The sequence below is a fragment of the Archocentrus centrarchus genome, chromosome 13 (assembly GCF_007364275.1).
Source record: "Archocentrus centrarchus isolate MPI-CPG fArcCen1 chromosome 13, fArcCen1, whole genome shotgun sequence".
Lineage (NCBI taxonomy): Eukaryota > Metazoa > Chordata > Actinopteri > Cichliformes > Cichlidae > Archocentrus > Archocentrus centrarchus.
Genome location: NC_044358.1, coordinates 15,369,238 through 15,391,092, shown reverse-complemented (window position 1 = coordinate 15,391,092; position 21,855 = coordinate 15,369,238). Strand labels below are relative to the sequence as shown.

At 41.4% G+C, this 21,855-nt stretch overlaps 1 protein-coding gene across 1 annotated transcript in view; it reads left to right on the top strand.

The window, feature by feature from the left end:
* tenm4 (teneurin transmembrane protein 4) overlaps positions 1 to 21,855 on the top strand; it is a 151,405-nt gene that overhangs the window by 89,639 nt on the left and 39,911 nt on the right. The window contains 7 exon segments of the mRNA XM_030744093.1: positions 483 to 584; positions 1,283 to 1,477; positions 3,009 to 3,209; positions 6,545 to 6,730; positions 13,951 to 14,097; positions 16,442 to 16,658; positions 20,680 to 20,799. Coding sequence (XP_030599953.1) covers positions 483 to 584; positions 1,283 to 1,477; positions 3,009 to 3,209; positions 6,545 to 6,730; positions 13,951 to 14,097; positions 16,442 to 16,658; positions 20,680 to 20,799 — 1,168 coding nt within the window.

Sequence of the window (21,855 nt, the reverse complement as noted above, 5' to 3'; positions counted from 1 at the left end):
CTAATCTGCTGCATACAAATTATAAATGACATGAAGAGAGTTTTATTTAGTTACAAATTAAGTTTGGATGTTCTGCAGTTTTTCTGTGTAAAACTCGGATCACAGAAGAAAACACGATGCAGTCACAGCGGGGAAACGCGGGTTCCGGCGTCGCCGGCACTTCAGCTGCTGCGTTACGCCATAAAAGAGTCAATTAGGCAGCCAGTACATTTGGTACTTCAGAGGATTTAATTCCTTTGTAACTTTTGGTGGAAGCCTGAATAATAAGAACTTGTACCCTTTTAGTGAAAGCTCATATTTGGGTGAAACATTAGTAACACTCAAAATGTTTTGCATCGAAAAAGAAATGTTGACAGGATCGGATCCTCTGCTTATCACTGTCATTAGCGAAAGGATAATAATCAACCCAAAGAAAACGAGTGGGAGGAAAATTGTTTTTCAAACCACATTACTCAGAAAATCTTTTGATTGCTCTCTCACAGATTCTATTGATGACTGTCCCAGTAACTGCTTTGGGAATGGTGACTGCATTGCTGGAACTTGTCACTGCTTTTTAGGATTCAAAGGCCCCGACTGTGGGCGAGGTGAGTCACTCGCTCGCTCATGTTACCTCTGTTAATCACTCACATACATTTTTAGGGTTCTGTCCAATTTATATTCACTGCATGGCTGGAACAAAACAATTTTACCCCACAATTGCTTTCAGTTGTACTTAAGACCTGTTTTATTTAATTAGGCAGTAATACTCCAAATGGTTCAGTACTCGTAGTGGAGTGTAGGGTTGCATGTGAAAGAACTGCATAAAGAGCTTTAGATTATAGAGCTACTGTTCACTTGTTTTTGTTTTTTTCAATTATTTAAAAAAAAAAGCTTTATTAGTTTTTCTCCACATAAAAAAAAATCACATAAAAACAAATTCAGGCAGTGTGTTAGAATTATGGTAGGTTGTTTCTGTTACCTCTTTACACATACTGAACTGCCATCTGTTATCCATGTGTTGATCAGCGCCATGCTTGACACTTTAATTCAGCTAATTTCTGTTCTTATTTTTAACAGCCATTGTTAAAATGTAACATATTTGTTATCTGCTTTTGTTAATATTTATGGTGCATCTGCTGTGGAAGCCAACATAGAATAGTCTGTGCTAAATAATATTTACCAGAAAGGACACCTTTTAACATTTCTGGGTCATTGTCAGACTGAGGCTTCAGCACGTACGTGCTGTTCTTTGTGGATGAAGGGCTCCATTCAGATGGATGTATGCTGTCTGCTCTTTTCAAAGCTGCCTGTCCAGTGCTATGCAGTGGGAATGGTCAATACCTAAAAGGTCGCTGCATGTGTCACAGCGGCTGGAAGGGCTCGGAGTGTGACGTTCCCACCAACCAGTGCATTGACATCACTTGCAGTAACCACGGGACCTGCATTGTGGGAACCTGCATCTGCAACCCGGGCTACAAGGGAGAAAACTGTGAAGAAGGTGATTGTTTTAATATGTCGTGGTAATATATCCTAAACTAATAAAATCCTACATATTATGGCTGCTGTAACCACCATCTTAGCCTGTTAGTGCTTGACATTTTAAAAGTATACTCATAATGGGAGTGGCTATTAAGTTGGTATGGCTTACAGTCTGCGTAGCAGTAAAGACAGGACATCCTCTATGAAGAGCATTATCGCCATAACAGTTCATAATCCGCATCCTAGGTGACTTTTCCTGTATAAATCATGGATATAAGGCGTTATGTTAATCGGAACAGTCCATTTATTGTCTGAAATCCTGACAAAAAAAAAAAAAGTCTGATGTTAATCTACCGGGAACTTCGGATTCATCCTTTGCTGGATAAGGCCTGACCAGATAAGATTGAAGGAGCCATTGTGTTTGTCAGCACTTGAAGGCTCTCATTTCAAGATGAAAAATGGACCCTGGGAGTTTGATAAATGGGGGTTTCTGACATCCATAGGCCCCCATTCTATTTTAGGTGGAGCGTTAGCCATAAGGAGTGGAGGGGAATGTGGACGAGAGCCCTTTAACATTTTTACCTTTCTTCCATATGACCTTCAGCCACAATGATTAATTGCCAGGAGAGAGTTTCTTGTCAGTTAGCCTCTGATCTTTGTGCCTTGTGCCCAAACCATCTGCTAAGAGGCAAAGGATCCTGTTTGTCTTACTATAACAGCCTTTATAGCCATTTATGTCATGGTAAAGGGGAGCTGCCATGGCGTGGCCTACCGCTCACAGTGGCTAGACATTGCTCCTGCTTGGTGCCCGTTTGCCATCTGTGTGTACCATGCAAATATTGTTAATATTGTGATCATACACTCCCACAACTCTTGTTCCTTGCAAAGTGAGCACTCATTTAACAGCATGTCAAGGGAAGGGATGCTATAAAAACAGGCATTAATTTGATATTTGCCGACTAATTGAACTGATACAGTGTGCACTGAGACGGTGCACAAAAGCCAGTGGAAGGGAAGCAAGTGCAAAACCTTCGATAAACTAGAGATGACTGCGCTGTCTTGCCTAGAGGTCTAGCTGTTGCCCCAGGCGCTTCCTTAGCATTCCTATACGTTGTGTTAATGTAGGTTATCCAGGTTTGAATTATGCATTATGGTAGCTTTCATTTGAGAGAAACATGCTCTTATTAAATAGCCTTCCCTCTTTGAGAGGATTTTTTTCTTTTTTTTTACTGTGAGATAATGTGAGGGTGCCAGCACAAGCGTGGGCTGCACCTGTAGTTTTGTGCCATGAGGCATACTGTGAAAACAGCCATTTAATTAGCTTCTTTGTAAATCTTGTCACTGATTTTTAGAAAAAGTGGTCCTCCTCGAATCATTTTCCTCTTTACCCCCATTGTATGTGAGCTCAGCTGGTTGCATCTGCAGCTGACCTGCAACCCATTGCAGTTGTCAGTCTCCTCTGGCTCAAATAGAGATGCCAGGTTGCCTCTGAAAGAGAGAAACAGCAGGTGACTACTGTGTCTAACACTCTCTCTTTGAAACCTTTTTAGTGGACTGCCTGGATCCAACATGCTCAGGCCGAGGGGTTTGTGTCCAGGGAGAGTGCCACTGCTTTGTTGGGTGGGGAGGGCCGGGATGTGAGAGCCCCAGGGCCTCCTGCATGGACCAGTGCTCTGGACACGGAGCTTTCCTGGCAGACACCGGAACCTGCAGCTGTGATCCCAACTGGACAGGCCATGACTGTGGTACAGGTGAGTACTTCACTCAGAAGAGAGTAAATATTGGCAGGAGTCCTTTTAGCAGGCCAGAGCTGATTTAGCTTTGATTAACAAGCAGTGCATTAACAGAAAAATCTGCCTTCAGTTCAAAACTTGTATTTTATTGGAGGACATGAACAGGATTGAGTCGTATACGCTTATTAATTAATTCTCAAAGATAAAGAAAAAAACCATATTTAAATATTTAAGTACAGTTTCTTAAGGAGTGAATACAGTAACTGGCCTACAGTGGCTATCATACTATGTTACTATATATAATATTCTTCAAATATTCTGACTATAGTTTTAATGCATCACAATAAACAGCAACAGCATAATAAATACCTTGACATCTGTGTCAGTGCAGTTCTTATTTAAGTGCTCCATTCAGTAAAACTTTGATCATTGCTTTTATCCTCACAGAGGTAAATATTTGTTACTTTCTTAAAAGAAAATGGCTCACATAAAAGCCATAATTATTCTCATCAGTGATCAGTAGGAGGTCCTTGGCTAGCAATTAAATTCTTTTGATTTTGCTCTAAATGTAATTCTCAATTCAAACGAATGGTTTGCACACGGGTGGATTGCAGCTGCAGAAAAGAGGAAGACATAAAATAGCAGGGATATTGTCAGAGCCATGAGCTAATGCAAGTTAATGCTCCGTCTTGAGTTCTGGATTTCTTCACATCGGTGCTTTGGTTCACAGCTGATGATGCTTTTTTCTGCTCTGAAGCACCGTCCCCATTGGGTTCATCTTATCTGTGGGGAATGTCCTCTCTTGTTATTTAAGCAGCATAAGAGCTGGGATATACCTTCTAGAGGGCGTAAGCATTAAAAAAAAGGTCTTGTATTATAAGAAGTATTTCACTAAATGCATCAGACTTGCACAGCTGGCAATCTTAACGTCTTCTGTTTACTCTCTTTCTTATTTATAATCTAAACCTGAAGAGCTTAAAAATTCCCCGCACGTATAAAAGGCTGCATTTGTTTTTTGTGGTTATTCACCAGCAGATTAAAGTTTCAGATAGCTCCACCTCAACTCTGTTTCTGCAGAGGCCAATGCAATCTTCAGTCTCTACAGCGTGATTTGTATTTTCAGAAAATGTTTTTGAAATGAGTATTTTAATACAGCAGTCACACTGGCCCGTGGATCCTTCTATATTCTAGGCAGACACAATGACCTATCAGGTAATCCTAAGGATGTTGAGGGAAATGGGCAGTTAGTCTGAGTTTGCCTCACAGAGAATAAGCTCTGTAAATGATGATGAGTTGGCTCTTTATCCCCCTTTATCCTGCTCATTGTAGAGCTTTCTGTGGTCTAATACAACACTAAGCTTGGCGGTAGGGTAGTATAGTTAGCACCTATAACCTTGCAGACTGGGCAAAGGAAAAGATGGAAAGCTTTCAATACATTTTTCAAGATTTTTTTTTTTTTATCCCCCCACCTGCACAATGCTTTAAAGTCAGAAACTCATTTTCTCCTGGGGCTGTGGGACAGCACAACCTAGGTGTGCGCAGTTGGTATAATGCTGTTACTAGCCATAAAACAATGCCTGAGGTTTTATGTCCTTTAATATGTGTGTTTTTATGCCATTTTTGCTATTCTTCCACCAAGAGGGAAGTTTGTTTACTCTGTCCTGTAGTGCAAATGGTAACTGCCATCATGGGAATGGGGGTATTTCTCACTGTGGACTCCTCTGGCCACGGATAATGAGGGTATGCCTGCAGGCTGTAATTGGATCTTTATCATGTTAAAGGTTTCTACTTTGTTCCAAGTGAACAGTTGTCTCACAGTCAGTTTGAGTCTGTTTTCTCTGACCACTGTGCGTTTTAATAACTGCTTGAGTCTGTTTTTGTTTTTTTTTGTTTGTTTTGTTGTTTTTTTATGCTTGTGCTTATGGGATCAGTCAGGATGTTCAGTATGCATATTATACTACATTATACTGTTATACTATACTTCCTATATTGTCCTGAGAGGCTGTAGAAGGCCCAGTTCCACAGTAAATATTTCACATAAAATGATTTATGAGCAGGACTCTCTGTTCATGGTTTGCATGCAATTCCTGTTTGTCTGTTTGTTTGTTTGTGTGTGTGTGTGTGTGTTGGTGTGTTTAAGCAGCCAATGGGGTGCATACTTTACCTATTTAAAAAAAAAAAAAAAAAATCAAAAGTCAGATGGAAAATCAGCGTTTGTAAACTTTGTGCTGAGCTGTAATTAGCAGGAGAGAGTGATTTTGATAAAAGCTTTTTAAGCTGGTAATGCCATGTTATGGTTTGTGGCTGAAAATACCACTCTGATTTAATTTGTAACAATGGCAAAATAGGCACTGTAAAGGCGGTAATTGACTTATTACAAGATTTTACCTCCAGTTTGGTCCCCTGTGGTCAAATTTGAATTGGCTTGGCTAATAAGCCAGAAATACATGGCTATTGTTCATCGTTGCCCATACTGCTAAGCCCCTTTTATAACGGAGTAGTTAATAAAGAGGTTAACATTTCAATGTGATTCATAAGTAATCTGTCAGTGTTTAATTTCTTTGAGCTTTCAGCTTGTCATACTCTCCCTCGAGTTCATGAGATGAGGGTAATGTCCCAGGCTCTATCACAGGCAGTCAGGGAGGTCTTTCAGCTGCCACACAATAGCATCAGCCAGGCTTTACTGTGGCGCTGTCTTTCAGTCTCCTCCATTGCATGAATCTACTTCTTCCTCTGGTACACAGCACTTGAAGATGAAGAATAAAAAAAAAAAACCAGTATATTCATATCCTCTGCTTCAAATCATTTTGTGGGATCTTGCCTCCTTCCTCTAGCCCATCGTGGAACATGTGGCAAAGCTTTGACTGCTTCATGTACAAGAAAGGACATAACGTTTACAGTTTAATCAAAATGGCAGCGCTGACATTGTTGCCATTTCTAAAAAAAAAAAAGGATTCAGCTGAGCACTTTTTCCTCTTTATGCCCTTTATAGCACAAAGAGTTAAATTTACAAAAGAGGAGAAGAGGAAAGGAAAAGAATAAGTCTGCTAAGGCTGCCACAATCCTTGTCTTTTCTTAGTAATGGACTTATTAGATTTGTATTGTCAAAAAGGATTGCCCCTTATGAGGTGTAAGAATTTCTTTTCAGCTGCCATCAGACAAGGTAGTGGAGCGTGGCTGCCTTTCCTTGACAATAAATTCTGGATTTGTCTTTTTTTTCACCCTTGTCGCCTTGTCCCATCACCGCCTTGTCTTCCCTTTCCATCCCACTTCCACCCCCCTCTTTCCTTTCTGTCTGTCTTCCCCCACTCTCTCTTTTTTTTTGTCCCTTTCTATTTCTCTGTCTCCCACAGAGATTTGTGCAGCGGACTGTGGTGGCCATGGCATTTGTGTTTCGGGCACCTGCCGCTGTGACGATGGCTGGATGGGCACTGGGTGTGACCAGAGGGCGTGTCACCCACGCTGCAACGAGCATGGCACTTGCAAGGACGGCAAATGCGAATGCAGTCCGGGTTGGAACGGAGAACACTGCACTATTGGTAAGAAGGGAACGGGTTTTGGTTTGGGTGCGGGGGGGGGGGGCTTTCTGTGTTTGGGAGGGGTTTGTGAGGCCAACAAAGGCATAGACTGACATTCTGCCTGCTTATGTGAGGGGAAGGGTCTAGGTGGAGAAGAGTGGGAAAAGCATGCTTAATTGAATTTGTGCAACTCAGTAAAGCATGAACAGGTTTACTCAAGGATCTGAAGCTTGCCTTCATGCATTTTAATGTGGGAATGTGCTAAGGTGTCCTTTCATTTTACTCATCCTTTTCCTCATCTTTTTCTTTGCTCCCTTTCCGTTTACTATTGAACGAATGCTTACATGTGAGTCACTGTGAGTAGGTCAACCACCGCTTCTCTCTGTGTTTATGCTAGCAATTGTTCCTCTCCAAACACTTGCAGAAGTTAGGTTTTCAAGACCTTGACTGAATGTCAAGCGCTTTCTTGAAAACCTTGGCTCACATAAACCAGTAAAAAGTTTCGGCTGACTGAAGCCATTATATGCTGTGCATTTCTCTTTTTAAATTGCATATGCTGCGTGTAGTTCATGGGAGGATCATTTTGGCTTTGTTTCTTTTTTTTGGTGAAATCCTGTAAAAAGAGGTTAGGTCAGAATTAGATTGAAACACTTTAGATTGAAAATGTGCTTTCAGCATTTTTGGGGCATCCGTGAGCATTTTTCTGTCATTGGGAACTGGTGACTGCAGTAATATGTAAACATCACAGTGCCCCCAAGTTGTTCTGATAACTAAGCAGTAGTTGACCTCTGTTTGTGACCTGTCCTGTTTGTTTGACATGCCCACTGCCAACAGGATGGGGTGAAGACCATTTAGTTCTGGTGATGGATGTCTGAGGTTTGACAGTTTCATTATAAATGAGTAACTTGAGATCTTTAAGAGAAGTGTTTTAATGTGGTTAGCTTTCTGATATTTTATGTCAACACTGTCAAACCTCCAATAAACATCAGAGAAAATCCAGAGGATGTGCTGTGTGATGCCTGCTTTGTAAGACTGCAGCTTCGGCATTCTGTGTTCATGTGTTTACATAAATTCTCTTCTCTTCTCTTCTCTTCTCTTCTCTTCTCTTCTCTTCTCTTCTCTTCTCTTCTCTTCTCTTCTCTTCTCTTCTCTTCTCTTCTCTTCTCTTCTCTTCTCTTCTCTTCTCTTCTCTTCTCTTCTCTTCTCTTCTCTTAATATTGGGTAAGCTAATTGAATGTATTTACATAACTAGGATATAGATATGCAGTCAGGGACCAGAATTGGCTGATTTTCAGCGCGCTCAGCCCGGACCCATGACCTGCCAGTCAGTCTCACATATGTCCGATTACGAGCCGGTCCGCTTCATGCGTGTGCAGCACGACCACAGACGCACGCCAGCGACGCGTTAGCGTGTGATTGTAACCGTTAGCAAGCTCTTCACTATTAGTGAGGGGGACGCAAAGTTCACCAAAGTAGATCACAGGGGAACAACTGCAGAAATGTTTGTCAGGACAAAGCTGATGCTAGCTAGAAGCCAGAGCCTGCCAGCAGCCTCAGTATGAGCCTCAGTATGTGAAAACACTAATTGAGTTATGAGGAAAATTATGGAGACAAATCAAAAAGAGAAAAGGGTCGATGCCCTGTTATCTGGTGAATTTGTAAAGCTACTGGAAAATGATGTAAGTAATTGACATTTGTTTTATTTCAGTCTATTGCATATACATATTAAACACATTTGTTTGTATATGCTGTAATACTAATCTCTTGCACCTGTCAGAGTTTTCCTCTTTCCAGTAGCAGAGCGCTTTATTTTCAGGCACAATTTTGTATGTATAGTCTTTCAAAAAAATTGGTATCAGCAATTCAGAAATCAGAAATTGGAATGGCCAAGAAAACTGCAATCAGTGGAACTCTACTTACAATTTTTCAATTCAGTGTTATTCATCACCTGTAAGCGCTTTATATTACAAGATAAATGAAACCTGTGTGTTATGCCTGATGTGATATTAGAGAGAAAACTCCAAAAATGTTCTCTGGCATTTTAGTTCAGGTGATGATATGAGCACGCCCTTGGCAACAGTGGGAAGGAAGAACTCCCTTTTAACAGGAAGTGGATTGAGGGGAAAGAGAAGAGGGGAAAAAGGAGCGCATAGAGAGACGAGCACAAAGCATGCACTACGCCAGAGGGAAGAAAAAATGTATCAACATGCTGAAGTGGCAGAAAAGATAGGAGTGGAGAGGAAATGCTCTGTGCATCATTGGAGATGACTTTAGTATTTCCAATACTTTCTTTAAATGCTCACAGGGTATTTTACTCCATGTTTACTTGAATGTTGTAGTAGAAACAAATGTGTCAGTCACATAGAACATGACACATTCATCTGGATCAAACTGCCAAATAGATTGCAATGTTTAAATAAGAATAACCAGCTTTGTGTTCCTAGTGTAGGAATGTGGAACAGTCCAGTCCCTGAAAACGATACTTTTTGAAAACGGGTTCCAGAGGGGCGCATTTTCGAAATGCTCCGGTTTCCGTTTCCGTTTAAACGGCAAAAATGCTACTTTTTGAAAACGGGGGGAGGGTTACTGGCACATGCGCACTATGGTTGGGACTCCTACAGCCACACCGCCAACTTGTGGCCTGGCAATGGGAACTACATTGTTTGTAGTACTTACTTATTATCATCTATGATACAGCCGCTCTAGTTGGGGAAAGTCCATGTTTTCCTTCTCTGCCACAGTGGTTCAGGGAGTGGATATTTGCAGCTATGACAGATTTTAGTCACAGGAAGATGAGACAAAACTACAAAGTGCTTGTAGGCGACAGCTTTATTTAATATTCGAATGGACAGAGTTTTTTTTCACAGCATTCTCATGCATATTTTGAAGCAGGACTGCCTGAGCCTTGACTCAGTTTGTGAATGTTTTATATGCTGGCTTTACATTATTGATGGGACTTTTATAAGTGCCATACTGAGATCCCCACTCAACAAGAATATTCTTCCGTGTCATCTATTTAGAAGCCAAAGATCTCGATTTAAATCAATTTTCATTGAGAGCTCCATGTTGGCCCCAAGCTGTGGAGCACAGGAGTTCTGATTTGGCCCCAGCACATTGTCTCCAGAGGTGTTTGACGCTTAAAAGCACCGTTTGTTGAACATCGTGACCTCCTGTGCAATGTTGTTTAAGGGATTTAAGGGAAGTAAACCGTGCATCAATCATGTTGCCGTTTAAATACGTCCCTGAGATATTCTGCCAATTGACTTTTTTATGCTTTCTCTCGTTTCCTCTGTATCTCTCTCACTTTCATTTTCTTTCTCTGTGTTCCACAACTTTCCCTGCTTTTTTTCCATCTCCATCTCTTTCCTCTCTGTAGGACTGTATTTGCGTTGCTTGTAATGCATGCTTGTAGTGCTTCATGTCAGCATTTTTTCCTCTTTTTTTAATTACCTCTTGTACTGTAAACTAACACATTGCCTTGCTGTCCTGTCATGGAAGTGGCACTGTTCAAACCTCCCTTATATGTCCTGTCTTTTATCTCCCAAGCTCACTATCTGGATAAGGTAGTGAAAGGTATGGCATTCCTCCTTCCTTCTACTTTGCCCTCCTCCCATTGTAAATCCAGCCAGCTTAACAAATCATGAGCACACACCATGCTTTTCCCCTACATGGACATATGCAAACACTATGCACTTCTTGTTGCCCCAAACACCTCATTCTCAAGATCCCCCAGCTCCCATCAACTTTTTTTTTTACCATATTGTCACACAGTAATCTCCACTTAGCACTTTCGCACCTGGTTAGTGAATTTATGGGGCTTTCTTTGTGTGTTGAATAATTGGTTTGCTTGTATCCTTTCTTTCTCAATTGGGGGATGTTGGGAAAGAGCCTTTATAACCTGTACCATGCATTATGGATGAGTGTGCAGCTGTGAGAAGGGCCTGATAGGTGCTGAGGCCGCATCCTTTCTAATTAAAAGAGTTCATGGTCTGGTTGGTGCTGGGCAAGCAGGGGGTGCAGGCTCTGCTGCAACCCTGTTTTTCTGCCTCCAGCTACCTTTCTCACTCTCACTGCGTCCTTGGTAATGGACCACCTGGCATAAGATGGGTTGCCAGAGGAGGTCTTCGAACACTTGCAAGCTCACGTTTGGAACTGTTTCAGGAAGGATTGGGTAGAGCTCAGCAGGGACTCCTCTCTGGAAGCCCTGCCAATTAAGTTGAAGTGGTGCCAGTAGAAAGTGTATTTTTATTTATCCCTCTAATAAACATTCTGAGCTTTCTAATCTTCGGTCTCTATTGGTCTAACCAGAGTTGTTTTGTCCATTTGTTCAATAATAAGATGACAAATGACCAAAAATGTCTAAGCACTAGCCTTCATCACACGGCCTTATTTCCATGGGAAAACTCTAGAACAATTGTCATCATACATTATACAGTAGTTACAGGCGGCTCCCTTTGTGTTCACCTTTGTAAGGAGCTGTTCATCAGTGGCCCATGGACGCTCTGTACTGTGAACAAACAGCTGCAATAAAAAAAAATCATAACTGAACCAAACCTACCTCACAAGTTAGATCTTGTGTTTTGCTAAACTAATAAATATGTATATTATAATATTATCATATTCTATATTTGATAAAACAAAAGAGTCAAAGAAAGATTGGAGGTATTTGGCAAAATGTTGTCACCATTACTGTTATTTGTTGTTATTTGTAACAATGTGTTCCTGCTTTTGGAGTTTTTTTGTTTTGGTTTTTACATAGTTGCAGTTTTGATTTTGGACAGTGACACGGGTTTATTTTTGTAATTTTGCTTCTGTAAACCGCCAAGTGCAAACTTTAAGATTTAATTCAAGGGGTAGAACAAATGTGTTGCATTAACTGGTTAATGTAATACATTTGTTATTAAATTACAGCCATTTGTATACATAGTTCCACATTTTCCGTCTCAAAAGTGATTGGATAATTGACTGACATGCAGTCTCATAAGCGGGTGAGGTCTGTCCCCTCGCTGTTTTATGGCAGATTTCAGATCTGGAGTTGATTCCACGTTTTGTATTTGGTGGCTTCTTCCTGGAACTCTTAACAATAAGGTCCAAAGAGATGTTGATGCAAGTGAAGAATGCTATCGTAATATTCTAAAAATAGATATATAAATAACAACTTTAGTTGTGGCCAAATGAACAATCTGGTACATTCTTAAAAAGGAGGAATCCGTCAGCCAGCTCAGCAACACCAAAACAGGCTGCACAGAAAAACTGTTTGGACAGAAGAAACCGAGATGAACTCGTGCCAGAATGATGGGAAGTTAAAGTATGAGAAAAAGCTCATGATCTGAAGCATGCCACATGTCTCTCAACCACGATGAAGGCAGTGTTACGACACGGATGTGTGTGGCTGCCAGTGGAAGCAGGTCGCGAGTGTTTATTGATGATGCGACTGCTGAAAGAAGCAGCAGGATGAATTCTGAAGTGCGCAGGGCTAAACTCTGCGCTCGGATTCAGCCAAATGTGACAAAAATGATCAGACGACGCATCGCAGCGCAAATGGATAATGGCCCAAAGTAAACTGCAAAAGCGACCCAAGAGTTTCTCAAAGCAAGGAAATGGGATATTCTTCAGTGACCGAGTCAGTCATCTGATGTCAGCCCAGCAGAGCATGCTTTTCAGTTACTGTAAACCAAAATAAAGGCAGAGACCCACAAACGAGCAGCGAGTGAAGGTGGCTGCAGTAAAGGCCTGGCAGAGCATCTAAAGGAAGGAAACCCAGCATTTGATGCCCATGTGGTGTCAGGCAGTCATTAGCTTTAAGGGTTTTCATCCAGGTGTTAAAAACAATACTTATTTCAGAATTATAAAAGTTAATCGAGTTACTTCTGAAAATGTGGCACTGTGTATAAAAATGGCTTTAATTCCTAAACAGTTAATGCAATACTTTTGTACTTTTGGAAGCCTGCACAATAAATGTGCACAAGTAAATATAAATTGTGTCTATACTTTGACTCATGTTATAGTGTCACCTTTGCACTGTAGCGCATCAATCAAAAGGCAACTGATGCAGCACAGCTAACCAAGGGATCTGTGACAGTCCTCTTCCTAAATGCTTACACCTGTTTCTTTCTCACCACTATTACTTCCATCAACTGATCTTTCCTCCATTCACGTGTCCCCCGATCACTACACCTGCCTCTTCTTTTTTTTAATATCTCCTTCCACTCCCATTCTTTCTGTGTAATTTAAGAGCCTACAGTAGAGCGCACTGCCCCAGTCTCTTCAGTTGATAAAATGGGTCAGTTTAATATTCTCTCTATGAAGGCAGTTTTCTTACAACACAAACTGCGATGGAGTTTTGTGTTTGATATCTTGAGATTTTTTTACCCTGTGCCTCGGCGAGAGGATACGAATCATAAGGTACCAGATAAATGTCAAGCAGCTGCAGAAGAATGGGCAAGATCGTCCTCTAATCTATGCCCTCCTAAAGATATAAGCAAGAAAAAAAAAACAGTGGAATATTGTCCCTGTCTTTTCCCTCCCTCGGGGTCACTCCCACTGGAACACTAGTTCTGCACAAAGCCTCTGAGGTCGGCCTTGTCCGCTTCATGCTATCCTGTTTTATATCGCTTTCTTCATTTCCTAATGGAAAAGGAGACACTGTTCCCTGAAGGGGTAATGTTATTGATTAATTATTAATTATTATAGCTGAGAAGTGTCTTGGGGTAATTTATCATATAATGATATCATTTTTTTTCAATAAGTAATATAGCACATTCTTTTATTTTTTATTCCAGAGGACGGTACCGGCTATATTGTGATCCTAATTGTAATCAAAATCTGAAATCATGAAAGCAAATCCAATTATGTGCAGAAATACCAGCACAATACACCACTGCTCTCATTAACGGATTGTAGTAGCATAGATATGAGAGTCCAGTCTACTGTAGTAATGAGTGCATATTGATTTAGAAGATCCCTCTTATCTGATTTTACTGCAAAGGGATATTAGAAGCTTCACGAAAGGTATATCAAATTAATCAGCTTCTGCTCAGGGTCATTATGGCTGCCCTCGCCCATTTAAAATCTTAACATGACTGTCTGTCGTGGACAGATAAATATTAGCAACAAACAGCTGTCATCAGCAAGCCCACATTTTTGTTTTTATTTTCCCACAAACGACACACAGCGTCTGTGCGTTACTGCTGTTTGATTCTCACCGCCGACCTTTGTCTTTGTCCTGTTTTGTTACGCAGAGGGCTGCCCCGGTTTGTGCAATGGAAATGGTAGGTGCACTCTGGGTAACAATGGCTGGTACTGTGTGTGCCAGCTGGGCTGGAGGGGCACTGGCTGTGACACCTCTATGGAAACTGCCTGCAGTGATGTCAAGGACAACGATGGAGGTAAAGTCACAAACAACACACAACGGTGCCTTCTGACACTGGCCGGGCATCAAGAGGGACTCTTAACCAGACATGATTTGACTATAAAATTAACCACCTTTGTGCTTGAGAACATACTGTATGTACCTTTATGCTTTCCAGGCTCAGTTGCTCTCTTATACAGGTGAGGATGAGGAATGGCTTCCAGCCAGGCACCTGGACAACAGGTTTTTATTAAAAAGCAGAGTACCTGGCCTGAGGTCTTGAACATTCGCTGGCCCCAGGAGGAAGTCTCCGCTCTGCCCTCTAACTAGCCCTGAGCAGAGCCAGGCACACACACAGAGCCAGCCGGGAGGCTGCACCACTCTTGAGGCCAAGTGGGAGACGTGACTTCCTTTCTTCCAGACCTCATTCTGGGCTCGAGCTATGCACTAGCATCCCTTATTTATGCAGGGGCTGTTTGTCTTCCGATCACTGTACAGGGACCACACAGCTCTCAATAGTAAAAGCAGGGTACTGCCAGGGATTTGACTGAATCCTGACAGCAGGGTTTATTTTTATCACCCATCTGGCCAGATAGGCCCCTGAAAGGAAAGGCTGGGGAGTCCAGTGACCCACTTCAGCAAACTAAAGTGCATCGCACAGCAGCTCTTTTTTTTGTCATCTATTCCTTTTTTCTAAATTAATTTTGAGTGCTGAAGTTCTTATTAATAGTATGTACATAAATTATCTGTGGTTGTGTAATAAAACAACACTTACATTAATATTCATTTCCTGTCTCAATGATACGAAGCCCTGAATATATAAAGAACAATGACCAAAAACTGTGCAAAAGTTTTAGGCATAAAGAAATACAGAAGAGCAGTAAAATCTTGTCTTTTTTTATTTTAATATTTTCATTTTTGTAATATGCATAGTGGGACAGCACAGTGGAGCGTTGGTTAGCAATGTTGCCTCACAGCAAGAAGGTCCTGGGTTCAAATCCGCCATCAGGCCGGGACCTTTCTGCTTGGAGTTTGCATGGCTCCTCTCGGGGTACTCCGGCTTCCTCCCACAGTCCAAACACGTGCAGTTAGTGGGGTTAGGGTAATGGGTGGCTCTAAATTGCCCATAGGTGTGAATGGTTGTCTGTCTTTCTGTGCTGGTGACCTGTCCAGGGTGTACCCCGCCTCTCGCCCTGTTCCTCCGGTGACAGGCTCCAGCCCCACCCCAGAATCATTTTTCTATGTTTTGGTTAATTCAGCAGTGTGCGCAAGATTTAATGATAATACATTGTTATTGTTGTTATCCATGAATTTTCTAATTTACTGTTTTACAAAAAAACAGAAAACATATTGTTTTTGATTAAGATGCCAGATTAGTTATTTAGTTGCCTTCCTAAACAGAAACATTAGTCCTGGTGATTGAACGTTATGCTTGATTAATTTCTGGCTTCTCAGACAAATCCAACGTGCTGCCTCAAATTTGGGTATAAAAACATGAATTTACTTTATTTGTTTAATAAATATCAAAATAACTTTTAGCTTTGGACATATTTCTAAAATATTTGTGTGTGTGTGTTTATTTTTAATCAGAAGTGGTCTCATAAATTTGCTAAGCTCTGTATGTTGTGACATGTTCCAGAGTGAACCTGTTTGTTGTTCATGAAGCTAACAGAGGACTTTAGAGATAATAACAAGAAGCACAAAGTAACAGATGAGAATGAGGGTGGAAGCAGAACGGTGTACCAAATAAGCATTCGTTTTTGATGTGGCACAAAAAATGGAAAAACGTGAATTCCGATAACAAAAGCAGCCCTTCCCTGATTTCCCTGATTAATCAAAATTTAACACAAGCCTGTCTGCAGACAACAGTGTATCGCAAATAGCAGTGTCCTTGCAGGTTCTGGGCTACACTTCTGCACACAGAGCTGGGAATTTTGTGAGAATAAATGATCTCCTGAGTTCTGAAAAATGCAAACAAATTCTTATCCATCATATGAGCTGTCCCAGATTTCTTCTGCTGCATAACAATAGTGCCAAACAGCCGAAGCCATAAAGAACTTGCATCAACTCATCTGCCACCTACATTGAAAGTATGTGGGCAAGAGTGCCTAGGATGAATGATTACACGTTAAGCAAGTTTTAAAGATGCAGTGCAGTGACAGCAAACTCTGTTTTGATTTTTTTTTTTTTTATTTGACTTTACTGCATTTTATATGAAATAAATTGCTTTTTTTTTTTTTTTAAAGTCACAGTTTTACTTATTAAAGCATTCTTGCTTAACGGCCCCTCGAGCAGTACTTTATACTTTCTTTTGCCAGGTGTGTGTCGAGGCATTTGTTCGGTGACTGTTTGTGTGTTTGTGACTTCTTTGACCTTGTCAGATGGCCTGGTGGACTGCATGGATCCAGACTGCTGTCTGCAGGCAACCTGTCACACTACCTCCCTGTGTGTGGGCTCCCCGGATCCCCTGGACATCATCCAGGAGACACAGATGTCCTCTGCACAGAACAACCTACAGACTTTCTATGACAGGGTGCGCTTCCTTGTGGGCAGGGACAGCACCCACATAATCCCTGGAGCCAACCCCTTCGATGGCAAGTGAGTGACTTTTGCACTACTATCATCAGACGCCGCCCTGTGCAGCCTTCTCTAACTTTGTGAAAGCCGTTATTCTCTCAACAACAGCATTAAGCGTGTTTTTGCCATTTGTCTTTCATGCTTCAAGTTCTTGTTAGATTATACTTGTTGAGTTGAGCCAGTCAAATTACTGACTGATGCTCCATTTAACTCAGCAGTTCTAGCTGAATTTGCGTTATCGCTTCTTTTTTAAGTAATGACATTTGAGGTTCGGGCACAAATCAGTGGATTTTACTTTTAATATAGGCCAGTTCAAATTACTGTGCTGTGGTTATTGCACTGACAGAAACTATGTGCTTTTTAAAATCCAGATGAAAATGCCAGGGAGAGGAGGCAGCAGTCAGTGGAGGCTGAAATGGATGATGTGCATAGCTAGAAGGATGATAGACAGATGATGATGGACTGACATAGAATGTGGCAAAAAGCAAGAATTCCCTACCAAGAAAGCCATCTCATATTCATGTATTGTGATTACTTTTACGGTAATCCATCGGAGCTCGCTCCCAGAGGCAGAGCTCATGACACCCCAGCCATGGAATCTGAGATCCTTTCATATGAGGCAGGATAGCAGTCAAACTCCCGTTAGAGTCCCCTGCCTCTGTTTTCTTTTGTCTCCTGCTCTTTTCATCTTTAATCGCTTGTGAGGCCGTGTCGCTTATTTGCGTCTCGCTTGCTTATGTATCTCTCTCATCTTGGCTCATTATACTCGTGTGACGAAAAGAGACAACGGCCTAAACACAATAAAGTGAGAATATTGGAAATTTTTCACGGTGAAAATGTTTTTATAAAACGCTATTGAGGTGTGGGGCTCAGTATCAGTTTGCTAACGTGAAATTTAATTTATTGTTTGCTGTAAAATATAATTTTTTTCAGACAGAATTCAGTTAGCAATATTAAAAAATATCTGTGACATCAGCTGTCATTAAAGCGTGCCTGATTTTTTTTTTATTTTTGCGGTAGTGTCAGCCGATACTTAGGAGAAGCAGCGTGGCATTATCCCTCGTTGACATTTCACTAGCTTTCAAGAACCACTCAACATTTTGCAGTTCTTCAGTGGACAGAGGAAGAGGCGCAGGGGATTGAGTAATACTCTCGTCTCGCTCACAAGATGCAGACATAAATAAGTAAAATGAAGAATCCAGAGATGAGCTGCAAGATTTGAAGCCTCAGCTCACCTAAAAATATCAGTGATAATCTATTATTCATGCTTGGTATTCATTCCCCACCCACTGACAGATATGAGCAGTTATGACAGGGAGCTCTGGGCTTCAGATGAGCCTTAAAGGCACGGTCTCAGCATCTTCCTTTCTGATACGCCCGCCCTGGTCACCCGATCATCTCGCTATTGATCCTCTAACCACTTCCTTGTGCTAGTAGACATGTTGGACTGCTATTTCTGATGTTTCCCACCACAAAAAGCTGCAAAGGTGCCACTGAATAAAGCATCTGCCACTGTATGAAACATCTTGATTCTCCACCATGACACATAATACAAGAGACTGCCTATGCCCAGCAGTGGGTGCTGACTAGAATAGTAAACAGGGGCTTTGTCCGTGGAACAATTTGGGCAAAGATTGATAGCTGGCTTATAATAGAGAGGCAGAAGCCATTTGCTTCATTTACAGGCTTGCACTTGTATTATTTTATTTAGAACTCTTTTATCAGCGTTAGACCATTAACGTCAGAAAACCTCGTGTTTTCCTCTCAGCGTGTCCTACCCCTTTGAGCAGCATAGTATATTTGGAGACCTCAAAATTTATATTGACGTCTCCTCGTTTTACACTGCTCAGCATGCTGTGTAACAGAGTCAGGGAAACGAGAGGGCTGCAGTGACATGCTTACATTTTCAGCAGGATTTCCCCTATAATCAAGTCATTTGCGTGGGTAATGATGTTCTCGTTGCTTCCGAGGTAATGGTACTATTTATTAGCCGTGGCCATTGAAAGTTCTCTATACTTAAAGCTGACATGCATCTTTTATTGGTACTAGTGTGAGAAAACAATGCGGTTTCCTCACAATTACGCGAGACTGAAACGTGATATTTTCAAATTAAGCTTCAAATGTGTGTTTACAACAATTAAGTTGACCTTTTTTTAGATGGACATAAACGTGTCTTTAAAAGTGACATAAATGAAACGTTGTGGTAATTAGCTGGATCTGCTCCTCCCTCACCGTAAATATCACCATAAATAAAACTGACACGTCTAACAGCAAACCTGATTTAGGTACACACTTTTTTTTTTTTTTTCCCTCTTCATTTTTGATATATAGACTCAGTCCAAGTTTATCCAGTCAGAGATGCAACCGAGGGGTGAAAATGTCATCCGAAACAATCCACTCAAACCCTCGAGAAGCTAAACCGAAGATTATTCCTTGCTGGATCCACGGCTTCACTTGTTTACTTTTTGTATAACATGTCCTCGCTGTGCCCTCTGCGGATGATGTATGATAAACTGGAGTTTGGAGATAGTGCGAAGTCCCTTTCCACTTTTTTGAATCCCTTTGGACTCGTGAAATCTCATAAAGGGGCTGAATTTTCTCTGCGGTGAATTCTTCATGCTTCCTTTGCCTCTGTTTCACTCGCTTTTATTTGATGTCAATATTTAAATCATTTGTCTTGACAGTGAGGAATCATCTTCCGATGTGGTTCACAGAGGCAGGAAGGAGATAGTTCCACTTTCACAGCTCCATTTCAAGAAAATGGAGACGGTCGGAGCTTCAAACAAGACTTGCTGTGAATGATTAAACGTAGACAGCCAGACCAGTGCTGGGTTAACGTTAGTAGTGATTCTATGCAAATGCAGTCACATAGATATTTGGGTGTAAGCCCAGAGATTCAGAGCAGGATCTCCTTGCTTGTTTACAGCACAGTAGTGGACAGCGAAGGTCTTCTGAAGGAGACCTGGCCTAATTAACATAAAACTGGGTTCCTGGGGACTAGGATAGTGTGGGGTGAATGATCTTGCCTCTGGTAAGGACATGTTGAGGGCAGCTACTAACACGCTAGTGTTAATTGTTTCCAGTATGTGGCAGTGTTTAAGACCCAAATGTATTAAAAATAGCCATGGTCTAATGAAGAAGTGACAGTAAGGCATTTGTTAGGGGACCAATTTTTTGCAAACGACTACAGAAACAACAGCTGACCATGAGCTGGGCCTTAATAATGACGAGGGTAAGAGTCGACGAGGGAGACGTGCTACAGCGAGGTCTCAACTCATCAGCCCAGTAAGATTAGGAGGTGAATCTGGATGACTTCCCACTATTGATTGGTGGCGACTGATGATCAGATCTAATTTATGCAGCATCGGGAAGCCTGATGTCACTCTGGAAATCTGTTGAGGTCTTGATAATCAGCCAAGCAAGTCTTGCAATCTGCAGTCCTATTATTTCTCTCTCTGGCATTCTGTAATGGGAAAGATAATTCCTCTTTTTTAATTAGAGCAAAAGCAAAGTAAAGCTTCCTTATCTCATTATCCTCCCATTCTGGATGGGAAAACCCTCAGAGACACCCTGGGAGGTGTTATTTTTTGTTTCTCTTATGGCTGTTTTATTGTGTACAGTATTTATATTTTGATCAAATCCATACTTACTCGAGCATCTCTCCTCTTGATGTATTTCTAATGCTGAAAAGAAAAAAAAGATTATTATTAGCAGTAGTAGGAAGAGGAGAGGACTATATTAGTGTTATTTAAAATACTGGTGTGTGCATGTGTGTGTGTGTGTGTGTGTGTGTGTGTGTGTGTGTGTGTGTGCGTGCGTGTGTGTGCTGCACACCCTAGCCTTTTAGCTTTGCTGAAATATGCTGTTTGGGTGTTCATCCGTCCTCTTTTGCATATGTTGGTGTGGACAGAAATTGTAAAAATAAAACATGATAGTCCAGGACTTCCTGCAGGACTTCCTGCAGGACTCCTGCTTTTTGCTCAGTAATTGTGTGTACTGGGATGCAGTGTGCAGTAACGCTGATCTTTTTCTCTTCGTGCAGCCATGCTTGTGTCATCCGCGGACAGGTCGTGACCTCAGATGGAACACCGCTGGTTGGAGTGAACATCAGTTTCATCAGTAACCCATCTTATGGTTACACAATCACCAGGCAGGACGGGAGGTAAGAGCCCGAGTCTTTGCATCAACTCGCACACATACAGGATGCAATAAAACAGCTCTCATTGTCACCTAAATATGTTGTGCATAGATCCGACACTGATATTCGTATTATTGTCAGATACTGTGGTTTTATGGAATTCTAATGATGGAAAAAGGGGGAGAAAAAAAACACAGTTGCCACAGCAAACTGTGCCGCCATTGATCTGCTTTGTGATTTCATTTGGACCAATTTTGGAGTTCTCGGCTGAATTCCCAGAGAAATCAAACAAAGCCCTTCTGGTACGCTCATAAGTTATGCTTCAGTAGCAGCAGGGTGGGGAAAGAGTAAAATATGCCAATGCAAAGCATCTCACTGGAGCTGTAAAACATGGTGCAGATGGACATTATTTATTCGACAATAGAATATTAAGAGAATGAAGTGACACAGTTCGGTTTAGGTCGCAGAAATTTATTTGCTCTCCTTGTTTATCCTCTCTAAATAGCCTAATAATGCTTTTGCTAATGCTAATGCTTTTGGATGTTATAATCATGACCATAAAATAATACATAGCAATGTGACTGTCATAGATCGTTACCACTCACATCCTCAGACACTTTCACATATGTTCCGGCTGTTCAGGAACGCAGGAAAAAAAAAAAAAAGAATCTTTTTTGTTATTTCATTACAGCGCCACTGAAAAACCCTTTGGGGAAAGATAAATTGTTGTGGCAATGTGTTCTAAATAAGAAAGAGGAAAACGTCTGAGTTCTCTGTGTAGCTTCCTTTGAACGATTCTGTTCACGCTGCTTTGGTATCGGGAGAGTTTCTCAGAGAAACAGACAAAAACATCAAACTAGCTTCTGTGTGTTTCTTGGAGTGAAAGAGGAAAAAAAACTTGAGTAAAAATTCTAATAATTTTCTCCCTCTTTCTTTGCTGGTTAAAGTTATTGGATCAGATCGTACAAACATACAGTGCACACTCACAGCCCCCCCCCCCAGTCCCCTGGTACTGTATCTCAGTGTTAGTAAGGCCTTGTGGCAAACCGAGCCCCTCTATCACAGCACAACATGAATTGG